This window comes from Dendropsophus ebraccatus, chromosome 4 (genome assembly GCF_027789765.1).
Source record: "Dendropsophus ebraccatus isolate aDenEbr1 chromosome 4, aDenEbr1.pat, whole genome shotgun sequence".
Taxonomy (NCBI): domain Eukaryota; kingdom Metazoa; phylum Chordata; class Amphibia; order Anura; family Hylidae; genus Dendropsophus; species Dendropsophus ebraccatus.
This window is the reverse complement of record NC_091457.1, coordinates 11,864,849-11,876,949: the sequence shown is the minus strand read 5'-3', so window position 1 is coordinate 11,876,949 and position 12,101 is coordinate 11,864,849. Positions and strand designations below refer to the sequence as shown.

The window sequence follows — 12,101 nt, the reverse complement described above, 5'->3', positions numbered from 1 at the left end:
CATTGTCATATACAGCGATATACAACTATACATTACCATATACAACTACATAATACAAAGGAAAAGTCCAGCACCAGTGTAGCGGATAAAATTATAAACGTCCTTCTTTATTTTCAAAACTTCACATAACAGGAAACAAACATGCGATTGTGGACGCGTTTCGGCGTCTCTCACGCCTTGTTCACAACATAGTATGATGTAGATACTATGTTGTGAACAAGGCGTGAGAGACGCCGAAACGCGCCAACAATCGCATGTTTGTTTCCTGTTATGTGAAGTTTTGAAAATAAAGAAGGACGTTTATAATTTTATCCGCTACACTGGTGCTGGACTTTTCCTTTGCATTTACTGCCCTGGCTCCGGGCTTTGCCGCGCACCGTGAGTGGACAAAGCAGGTGAGCTGACCTCAATCAGCATTTGTGATTACAACTATATAATACTATACATTGTCATATACAACTATATAATACTATACATTGTCATATACAACTATATACAACTATACATTACCATATATAACTACATAATACTATACATTACCATATACAACTATATAATACTATACATTGTCATATACAACTATATACAACTATACATTACCATATATAACTACATAATACTATACATTACCATAAACAACGATATAATACTATACATTGTCATATACAACTATATAATACTATACATTACCATACAGTATATAATACTATACATTATCATATACAACTATATAATATTCTACATTATTATATACATCCATATAATACTGAACATTATCATATACAACTACAGTATATAATACTATACATTGTGATATACAACTATATACAACTATACATCACCATATACAACTATATAATACTATGCATTGTCATATGCTGTACATTACAAAAATATTTTATATATTATACATTGTCATGACATGCTGTATAATACATATATACATTATCACAATATACCCTGCAATACAATACATCATCATAATATCCTCTGGTATGTAAATAATATACAAGACAATACACTATATATTAAATACAATACCATATGACATTATAATATACATTAATATACCATACTATACTAGAGAATATTATACTGTACATGATAATGATAGACTATATAACACTACATACATGAATATTAATACTCTCTGATACTCTATATCCCACTACACTATGCATTCATCTAATATACCATAGTACTACAGCTTATCCCAGCATGCAATACTACATTGTGTAGTACTCTCTGCTGCCCCCTCTGTCCATGTCAGGAACTGTCCAGAGCAGCAGCAAATCCCCATAGAAAACCTCTCCTGCTCTGGACAGTTCCTGACATGGACAAAGGTGGCAGCAGAGAGCACTGTGTCAGACTGGAGTGAATACACAACTTCCTGCAGGACATACAGCAGCTGATAAGTACTGGAAGACTGGAGATTTTTAAATAGAATTAATTTACAAATCTATATAACTTTCTCGGAGTTCCCCTTTAATAACCTGAATGATACACGTTGGGTCTGTTATTCATTTAGCTTGGGGGTCCAGGATCTTTAGGTCACAGTCAATGTTAGAATCCCACATCTGGATGGACGCCCCCGATGCAATTTAGCAGAGCATTAGGTGAAGCTTTGGCCCTGACATTTGGGGTCTTGCACCTTGATAGTGAGTGCGGATCTGTCACCACATCCCCTTATCTATTTTATTGCAGTCAGAGGGGCCAGCTACCCTGCTTCCCTCCCACCACCGCCGCCTGGCTGTCTCTGGGCAGAATTCAAAGTCTTTGCTATCGGTCAGGAAGGGCCTTAAAGGGCAGAGTTATGGGGTGGGGAGCAGGTTATCACAGCCCGGCCCCTGCTTCAGCTCAGCACTGTCACTGAGCTCTTTGAGGTTAATGCCGCCTTATTTACAGGGATCTACAGCAGCTCCTTAAAGGGGATCTTCACCTATGGGAAGAGAAGCTCCCACCAGTTATCATGGCTGGAGACGTCTCCATATGTGACCCCCGACACATGCTCAGCACTGGCCATAGCTATTGGGTATAAATCTTAGAAGAAAGGCCCGTGTTTTCCTCCACATCTGCAGCAATAAGTGATAATACTACCGCCATATGTTAACCCCGGATGTGCCGCTATATCAACTGTAAGAATCAGACAACTATCCATATCACTCATGGGGCTAACTATAACAGCTATAGGTTCTACCTTATTGAGGGTAAGCTGTATAGCGCTACTCTATAGGTTTTATGTTATATGGCGGCATTATTTATGCTATTTCCACGTCCATTCTCTAGGTGTCAGTTTACTGTGGAGCCCTATGAGTTCTAGTTATGTCCCTGGAAAAAATGTGACTTAAAGGGGTCCTCTAAGGTCGGCGGAAGACGCATGGATAGGGGATAAGAAATCTGATCACGGGGGGATTCAACCGCCACCACTTCCAAACTGACCAATGCGCCTTTCCCTGTGTATCATGTCACGGCATGGGTCAGACCCCTCACAGACAGACAGGGGGCACTGTATGTGGGCACTATACTTTCTCATTTGGCACTCCTTGGCACTTGGGCACCATACTGTCTAGTAATATTACATGTGCACTGTATGACGGCACAACACAGCACAGGAAGGGGGAGCAGGGGGCATCGGGTACTGCAGGTGTCATACCGCCATATCACATCTGCTCCACTGATGGCATAACACATTGTAATGGGGACACAGGACTTTTGGATTTGTGAATGCAGCTCTGGAGGTGATTGGAGTATAGTGCAGTTCAACTGATTCCCAGTGCACAATCTGTAACACAACCCTGGGTGCCATTTATAATACTGGTGTTATGAGATAAAGTGGATCAGGGTCTGGGCCCCCTATAGCTGCCTCCCTCCCCCTATAGCACAGAGACCCCCCTCCTCTCATAGACAGGTCTCCCAGCACTGAGGGGATTACACAAATCCTTCCTGGCTCTGTGCTGCCATATATCTCCCTCCATGGTGATCTATGAGACTATAATGGATCGGTACAACCATATGAGCTGACTATCTATTGTGCCGCCATATATCTCCCTCCATGGTGATCTATGAGACTATAATGGATCGGTACAACCATATGAGCTGACTATCTATTGTGCCGCCATATATCTCCCTCCATGGTGATCTATGTGACTGTGATGGATCGGTACAACCATATGAGCTGACTATCTATTGTGCCGCCACCTCTCCCTCCATGGTGATCTATGTGACTGTGATGGATCGGTACAACCATATGAGCTGACTATCTATTGTGCCGCCACCTCTCCCTCCATGGTGATCTATGTGACTATGATGGATCGGTACAACCATATGAGCTGACTATCTATTGTGCTGCCATATATCTCCCTCCGTGGTGATCTATGAGACTATAATGGATCGGTACAACCATATGAGCTGACTATCTATTGTGCCGCCATATATCTCCCTCCATGGTGATCTATGTGACTGTGATGGATTGGTACAACCATATGAGCTGACTATCTATTGTGCCGCCATATATCTCCCTCCATGGTGACCTATGTGGCTGTGATGGATCAGTACAACCATATGAGCTGACTATCTATTGTGCCGCCATATATCTCCCTCCATGGTGACCTATGTGGCTGTGATGGATCAGTACAACCATATGAGCTGACTATCTATTGTTCCGCCATATATCTCCCTCCATCGTAGACTATAATGGATCGGTACAACCATATGAGCTGACTATCTATTGTGCCGCCACCTCTCCCTCCATGGTGATCTATGTGACTATGATGGATCGGTACAACCATATGAGCTGACTATCTATTGTGCCGCCACCTCTCCCTCCATGGTGATCTATGTGACTGTGATGGATCGGTACAACCATATGAGCTGACTATCTATTGTGCCGCCACCTCTCCCTCCATGGTGATCTATGTGACTATGATGGATCGGTACAACCATATGAGCTGACTATCTATTGTGCTGCCATATATCTCCCTCCGTGGTGATCTATGAGACTATAATGGATCGGTACAACCATATGAGCTGACTATCTATTGTGCCGCCATATATCTCCCTCCATGGTGATCTATGTGACTGTGATGGATTGGTACAACCATATGAGCTGACTATCTATTGTGCCGCCATATATCTCCCTCCATGGTGACCTATGTGGCTGTGATGGATCAGTACAACCATATGAGCTGACTATCTTTTGTGCCGCCATATATCTCCCTCCATGGTGACCTATGTGGCTGTGATGGATCAGTACAACCATATGAGCTGACTATCTATTGTTCCGCCATATATCTCCCTCCATCGTAGACTATAATGGATCGGTACAACCATATGAGCTGACTATCTATTGTGCCGCCATATATCTCCCTCCATGGTGATCTATGAGACTGTGATGGATCGGTACAACCATATGAGCTGACTATCTAATGTACCGTCACCTCTCCCTCCATGGTGATCTATGTGACTGTGATGGATCGGTACAACCATATGAGCTGACTATCTAATGTGCCGCCATATATCTCCCTCCATGGTGATCTATGAGACTGTGATGGATCGGTACAACCATATGAGCTGACTATCTAATGTACCGTCACCTCTCCCTCCATGGTGATCTATGTGGCTGTGATGGATCGGTACAACCATATGAACTGACTATCTAATGTGCCGCCACCTCTCCCTTCATGGTGATCTATGTGACTGTGATGGATCGGTACAACCATATGAGCTGACTATCTATTGTGCCGCCACCTCTCCCTCCATGGTGATCTATGTGACTGTGATGGATCGGTACAACCAGGGGCGGATTAACTTTACCATAGGCCCCGGGCTGCTCACCAAGCCTGGGCCCCCCCACCCCATTGTAACTATGGAAGCACTAGCCTGGCGTTCATAGTACAGGATAGATAATGTCATGATGTCCTGATTTGTGCAAAATTGACATAAAAAAACTGTGATTTTTTGCAAATCATGGCGGAAGTGTAGCCAGCAGCCAGTACACCATTGAAAGTATAAGTTTTTTTGGGTGGTCATGGGCCCCCCAGGAGCTCAGGGCCCCGGGCTGCCGCCCAAAACTCCCCTATTATAATCCACTACTGGGTACAACCATATGAGCTGACTATCTAATGTACCGTCACCTCTCCCTCCATGGTGATCTATATGACTATGATGGATCGGTACAACCATATGAGCTGACTATCTATTGTGCCGCCATATATCTCCCTCCATGGTGATCTATATGACTATGATGGAGTGGTACAACCATATGAGCTGACTATCTAAGGATTGGAGGAAGATTAAATGACTTTGAGAGGTCACATAAAGTTGAGTTGTGAAATCTCCCTCCTAATCCCGCAGCTGATGGAGCATTTGATTCCTATGAACTTTGACCTCCGACTCATCCAACTTAAGGCTGAGTGGGATCGCGCTGCGCTGACAAGATCGTTTCAAGGGTCCCCCAAGGAAAGGCGGCCAAAGGCGAGGAATTCCACTGATCACAGATTGGGGGTCTCAGAGGATTCAGAACATAGAATAAAGAGAATATAAGGAGAGGAATCAGTCACCCCCATCCTCCATACTTAGTAATAAGAGGAATGGGAGGGTCTGATGGAGTTTCCCTTTAAGAAGCTTTTCCCATATAAATCAAGGAAATACACACATTGCTATCCTGCTTTCCCAGACACCTGAATGGCAAATGTACTGCACAACATGTTGGGGGTAGTAGTGTTCTACGTGTAGGGTATAAATGAACTATATTCTACTCATGTTGGGGGTTGTAGTCTTCTATGTGTATGGTCATGTCTAGTGGCTGGATCATGTTGGGAGTTGTGATCTTCTATGCATATGGTCATGTCAAGTGGCTGGATCATGTTAGGGGTTGTAGTCTTCTATGTATATAGCCATGTCTAGCTGTTGGGTCATGTTGGGGGTCATAGTCTTCTTTGTATACGGTCACGTCTAGCTGTTGGGTCATGTTGGGGGTCATAGTCTTCTTTGTATATGGTCATGTATAGCTGTTTGGTTATGTTGGGGGTTGTAGTCTTTTTTGTATATGGTCATGTCTAGTGTCTGGATAATGTTGGGTGTTGTAGTCTTCTATGCATATGGTCATGTATAGCTGTTCGGTTATGTTGGGGGTCATAGTCTTCTTTGTATATGGTCATGTATAGCTGTTGGGTCATTTTGGGGGGTTGTAGTCTTCTATGTATATGGTCATGTCTAGTGTCTGGATAATGCATATGCATATGGTCATGTATAGATGTTCGGTTATGTTTGGGGTTGTAGTCCTCTATGTATATGGTCACGTCTAGCTGTTAGATCATGTTGGGGGTTGTAGTCTTCTATGTATATGGTCACGTCTAGCTGTTAGATTATGTTGGGGGTTGTAGTCTTCTATGTATATAGCCATGTCTAGCTGTTGGGTCATGTTGGGGGGTTGTAGTCTTCTATGTATATAGCCATGTCTAGCTGTTGGGTCATGTTGGGGGTTGTAGTCTTCTATGTATACAGCCATGTCTAGCTGTTGGGTCATGTTGAGGGTTGTAGTCTTCTATGTATACAGCCATGTCTAGCTGTTGGGTCTAGTTTCTTTGCACAGAGTATAATAGAATTGTACTGTAATCCTATTTATATTGGCTATGAGATTTACCCTCTGGCCGTATGTTCTGTATATTACACCATAGGTAACCACACGTCAGTACTGGAAGCCAAGGAGCCATGAATCCTGGATTACAGTCCTCACCACCGCATACACTCAATGCAGCCAACCTGGAAACTCCTTGTTACTAGTCCCATAAATCATAATATGCCATAAAGGAAATATCAGGGTTAACCCTATGGGACAGCTTGTGTATAAAGGAGGGGGGCTTCAAATAGTGGACCCCAAAATCAGTAACCCACAATCTGCATTAAACATTTCTTAAAGGGGCAGTGACTAGGACAGTATATTGTTAAAATACATCCCTTTAAATCTATTCTGCCTTCAGAGCTGAAATCTCTCAGCATCTCCTGCTTGTTCAGTGTCTGCAACAGACTGTTCTGGTGATTTGCATTCATTGAGGCGTTGGAGTCACATGGCATGCCTGCTGACTGTTTCCATGAAGAACCAGCAGAATCATGACTATTGCTCCGTTCTGTATACTGCATGTCTTGAGCACACAATATACTTTTCCACTTTTGACAGTATTTTATATTGTTTTGGATGCGGATTAGCCCCTGCATTCTAACTAAATACAAGTAAAGTGTCATAGAGCCGGGATGGCGAAGCTGACACTCCTCAGCTGTTATAAAACTACCAGGCATGATGGGAATAGTAGTTTTGCAACAGTTGGAGGTAGGCCCGGACTGACAATCTGGCATACTGGGCTAAAACCTGGTGGGCCGCCCAGATTGCCAGTAGGATGCATATGGAAATGTTTTATTATTAACAGCGCCCACCACCATACCGCTTGAGGGCTGCTGCTATTAGACAAAGTGATTTTTAAAGATTACGATAAACGATCTTGAACGAGATTGTTTATCGTTAACCTGAAATCGCTTACCATATCACACAGAACGATTAGTTACGTTAGTTACAACGATCATTACTACAATCGTTCACTCCATCTGATCGTAGCAAAGGAATGAACGGTTTGGAATTACCCGGAACGATTAAGGTCCTCATACACGGAGCGATTATCGTTAAAAAATTCGCTATAACGATCGAAAATGAGCGATTATCTGCCCGTGTAATAAGACCCAACGGTCAAACAACGAATGAAAAATCTTACATTTTTTGTTTTTCAACATGTTAAAAAATTGTAGTTGGTAGTTCGCCGATCGTTCGCGTATCTGTTCATGTGATAAGTTGTTCGCCGATAAATCATGTTGTGTGGGTCGTCCTGAGGAAAGATTAGTGACCGTTAAAGGACGTAAAAACGATCGTTCATAGCAGTAATCAGAGAGTGTAATAACCTCTGAATAATTTGCTACAAAATTGCGAGTTTTCACTAACAAGCGAATCCTTAAACGATAATTGCTACATTGCCTTTTTTTAACGAATGCAGAATTACAGCGAACGATTAACGAACAATTAACGATGATTTTAGGGTCAGATCTAAGGGCCCTAATACACAGGACGATTATCGTGCGAAAATCATTATATCATTCGAATTTAAATGACGATCGTTCTGTGTAATTGCAGGCAACTATCGAAAAATCGTTCGTGTGTCGTTGATCGTTCATTAAGATCTGACCCTAAAATGATCGTTAATCGTTCGCTGTAATTCCGCATTCGTTCACAAATCGTTCCTTGTTTTGCCGGGATCAGATGGAGGAAACGATCGCAGTAACTAACGACTATCGTTCTGTGTAATATGGTGAACGATTTCAGGTTAACGATAAACAATCTCGTTTGCGATGGTTTATCGTTAATCACTAATCGTTAAAAATCACTTTGTCTAATAGGACCCTAAATCAACATTGAACGTCACAAGAACGACTTTTTGATCGTTGCCTGCAATTACACAGGACGATCACTATGTAAATTCGAAAGGCCGTATTACACGTAGCGATTATCGTATAACGATCGTTCACTAGTGATTTAGTAGCGAACGATTCTGAGGTTATTATATTCACCGATTACTGTTATAAACGATTGTTTTTATGACGTTATATGGTCACTAATCGTTCCACACAACATGTTTTATCGGCGAACGACTTATTACACGAACAAATATGCGAACGATCGGATAATTTTTCAAGACAAAAATGAACGATTTTTCATTCGTCGTTTCATCCTTAAGTGTTATTACACGGACAGATAATTGTTCATTTCGATTGTTTTAGCGAATTTTTAAACAATAATCGTTCCGTGTAATAGGGGCTTAACGATTTTCTGCACGATAATTGTTCCGTAAAATAGGGCCCTTAGGGTCCTATTACACAAAGTGATAATTGGCTGAATTTGCCCGATTCGGCCGATTATCGCTCAAAGGAATAGAGAGAACGATCAGCCGACGATCGTGTCACTGGCTGATCGTTCATTTAGGTTCAAACCTAAAATCATCGGTCGCCACCCGCGCATTGCTACGTGGAATAGCGGGCGCGGCGGGCGACCAACGATTTCACAAACATCATACTTTACCTGTCCCGGGCTGCAGGTCGTCTCCTTCTCCCGGTCCCGCCGACTGCAGCAGCTTCGGAGCGGCCTGTCTGAGCTGACAGACCACTCAGCCAATCACTGCCGTGGCGGTCCCGGTCAGTGATTGGCTGAGCGCTCTGTCAGCTTAGACAGGCCGCTCCGAAGCTGCTGCTGCGCACGGGACCAGGAGAAGGAGAAGCCCTGCAGTCTGGACAGGTAAAGTATGAAACAAGGGCTGCAAGGATATCGGTGATGATGTCCCTGCAGCCCTCGCTAAACGATTGTCGGGCCGTGGAATAGGCCCAGTAAACGAGCGCCGATCTAGCAGATCGGCGCTCATTTACATCATTGATCGTGCCCTGGTTGGCCCGTGGAATACGACCCTTAGAGGGAAGCTGTCTCCAACAGGTGGCACTAGAGAGCAAGCTCTCTTCCTTCTGGAGGAAACCTAATTTGCATATTTTTTTCCCAGGGAGCATTGCATGCTCTATAAGACTCTCCTCAAGGAGAACGATAACAACGAAACATATTTTATTTCTTCTTCTTCCTAGGTAAAGAAACTTCTCTAACGCCAAATAGTGAACCCCCAGGAATGGACAGTGGATACCTGAACAAAGAAGGATCAGGAAAGGGTTCCCAGGATCGAGGCGGCAGCGACCTGCCCATGGATAAAGCCGAATCCGAGAGCAACAAAGGAAAGAAGAGGAGGAACAGGACCACGTTTACTAGTTACCAGCTGGAGGAGCTGGAGAAAGTCTTCCAGAAGACGCACTATCCAGACGTTTACGCCCGGGAACAGCTGGCCATGAGGACTGACTTGACTGAGGCCAGAGTGCAGGTACTGGGGTGGGACAGCAGCTATGTGGGTGTCTCTGTCAGGGTGTGCCGGTGACCTTAGCACAGATATTCTAATATTATTTTATTATAACCACCACTAGGGGGAGCCTAAGAGATTACTGCACCATATGTATTACAGTATGCAGTATGGCGACCTCTAGTGGTGGCTGCAGGAAGCTAGAATTGTATCATTCGCAGATGAATCCCAATATATGTTTCCCAATCTGTGGTTGTTTAACTATGGCAAAACTACAACCCCCAGCATGCCCTGACAGCCAAAGGCTGTCAGGGCATGCTGGGGGTTGTAGTTTTGCAAGAAAAGGAGCAAAATCTTACCATTGACTGCAAGCAGAGATCTTGAAAATGCTAAAGAATCGAAACAATGTATCTGAAACCTATTAATGTGTATACCTGGCATCAGAGAAGAACGGGCGTTCTCATCTTCCCCCCAACTTACAATCAAAACTAAGGAGTTCTGCAGCAGCTTGGACAGTGCATAATATAGGCAAACTGCTGAAGAACCTCTTTAAAGTCTTGCTAAGATCTTAAAGGGGTACTTTTTTTCTTTCCAACCAACCGGTTTCACCATTTATATAGATTTGTAATTTACTTCTATTAAAAAAATTCAAGTCTTCCCGTACTTATCAGCTGCTGTATGTCCTGCAGGAATTGGTGTTTTCTTTCCAGTCTGACACAGTGCTCTCTGCTGCCACCTCTGTCCATGTCAGGAACTGTCCAGAGCAGGTTTTCTATAGGGATTTGCTGCTGCTCTGGACAGTTCCTGACATGGACAGAGGTGGCAGCAGGGAACACACTGTCAAACTGGAAAGAATACACTACTTCCTGCAGGACATACAGCAGCTGATAAGTATAGGAAGACTTGAAAATTTTTAATAGAAGTCAAATACAAATCTTTATAACTTTCTAAACGCAGTTGATTTAAAAGAAAAAGAGTACCCCTTTAAATTAGATATTTGAACAGCGAGTTTTTCTCCCTAGATAAGATGATCTCTGCTCCGTCTATGCAGCAACGTCTAGGCATGCTGTGACTTGTAGTTCCATGAAGCTGTTCATGTAATTCATAATTCTCAGCCTGTTGGAGTCTATCTACGCATCCCCCCCCCCATGTATCCCATCCCCCCCATTGATCCATGGGGGGCGGTGTTGGGGAAAACGACAGGCTACAGGAAATTAAAGATGTAATGAAAACAAGCACAAGTTATCTGAGCCTCTCATCCCAAGCTGTTTTCCCAGAACACAATGCTGACAGTGTGCTCTGAGATTCCCCCCTCGAATAGAGGGGCCGCCGGGGGCCGGGGGTGTCATCTGTAATATTACCAGCAGATAAATATCCCCATATAAATCCTAATAGCTTTGCCTCATGTTCACCCCACATCTGACCCCTCCCCCTCGGCCTATTTATAAGAGGACCCCCCCGGGGGGGCCACTATCCGTGATGATGAGATCCCTGATTGACGTCCCAGTAGGACGCTTAATATTCACAACAGCAATAAAAGTCGTCTTTAAGGGATGAGACCGTAAATTTGGCTTAAACACTAAGAAGTATGTGGTCGTCCCACCATGGCGCAATACACATGCTTGTCTGATAGCAGTGGGGGCGGAAGAGAGTCAGGTCTCCCTCTAGCTAGGAGTGCCATGACATATATAGCCAATGGGGGAGATTTATCAAACATGGCGTAAAGTGAAACTGGCTCAGTTGCCCCTAGCAACCAATCAGATTCCACCTTTCATTTTCCAAAGAGTCTGTGAAGAATGAAAGATGGAATCTGATTGGTTGCTAGGGGTGACTGAGCCAGTTTCACTTTACACCATGTTTGATCAATCTCCCCCAATGTGGCTAATTTTACCGCTCTAACAGGGATGTCACCCAGCTTTCCCAGAATCCTGCATTCTGATAACTCTCCCTATTCTTAATAGGAGTTTCTGCTTTGTTATATAGTATATAGTTGTTTTGTTTTTTCCTTTTAAAACAGTGCCACCCCTGTCCTCAGGTTGTAGGTGGTATTACAACTCAAATTTTGTTAAAGGGGGGTAACCATTTCCCAATATCCTGTAAAACCTGAATCCAGGATTAGAAAAAAAACATAGCTGCTTAACTCCAGAAACAGCTCCACTCTTGCCTTCAGGC

The 12,101-nt window shown here is 43.5% G+C and overlaps 1 protein-coding gene across 1 annotated transcript in view; it reads left to right on the top strand.

Annotated features, from left to right (window-relative positions):
* ALX4 (ALX homeobox 4) overlaps positions 1-12,101 on the top strand; it is a 74,222-nt gene that overhangs the window by 48,692 nt on the left and 13,429 nt on the right. The window contains exon 2 of the mRNA XM_069965151.1: positions 9,667-9,953. Within this exon, the coding sequence (XP_069821252.1) occupies positions 9,667-9,953 (287 nt within the window). The remainder of the gene's footprint in view (positions 1-9,666; positions 9,954-12,101) is intronic.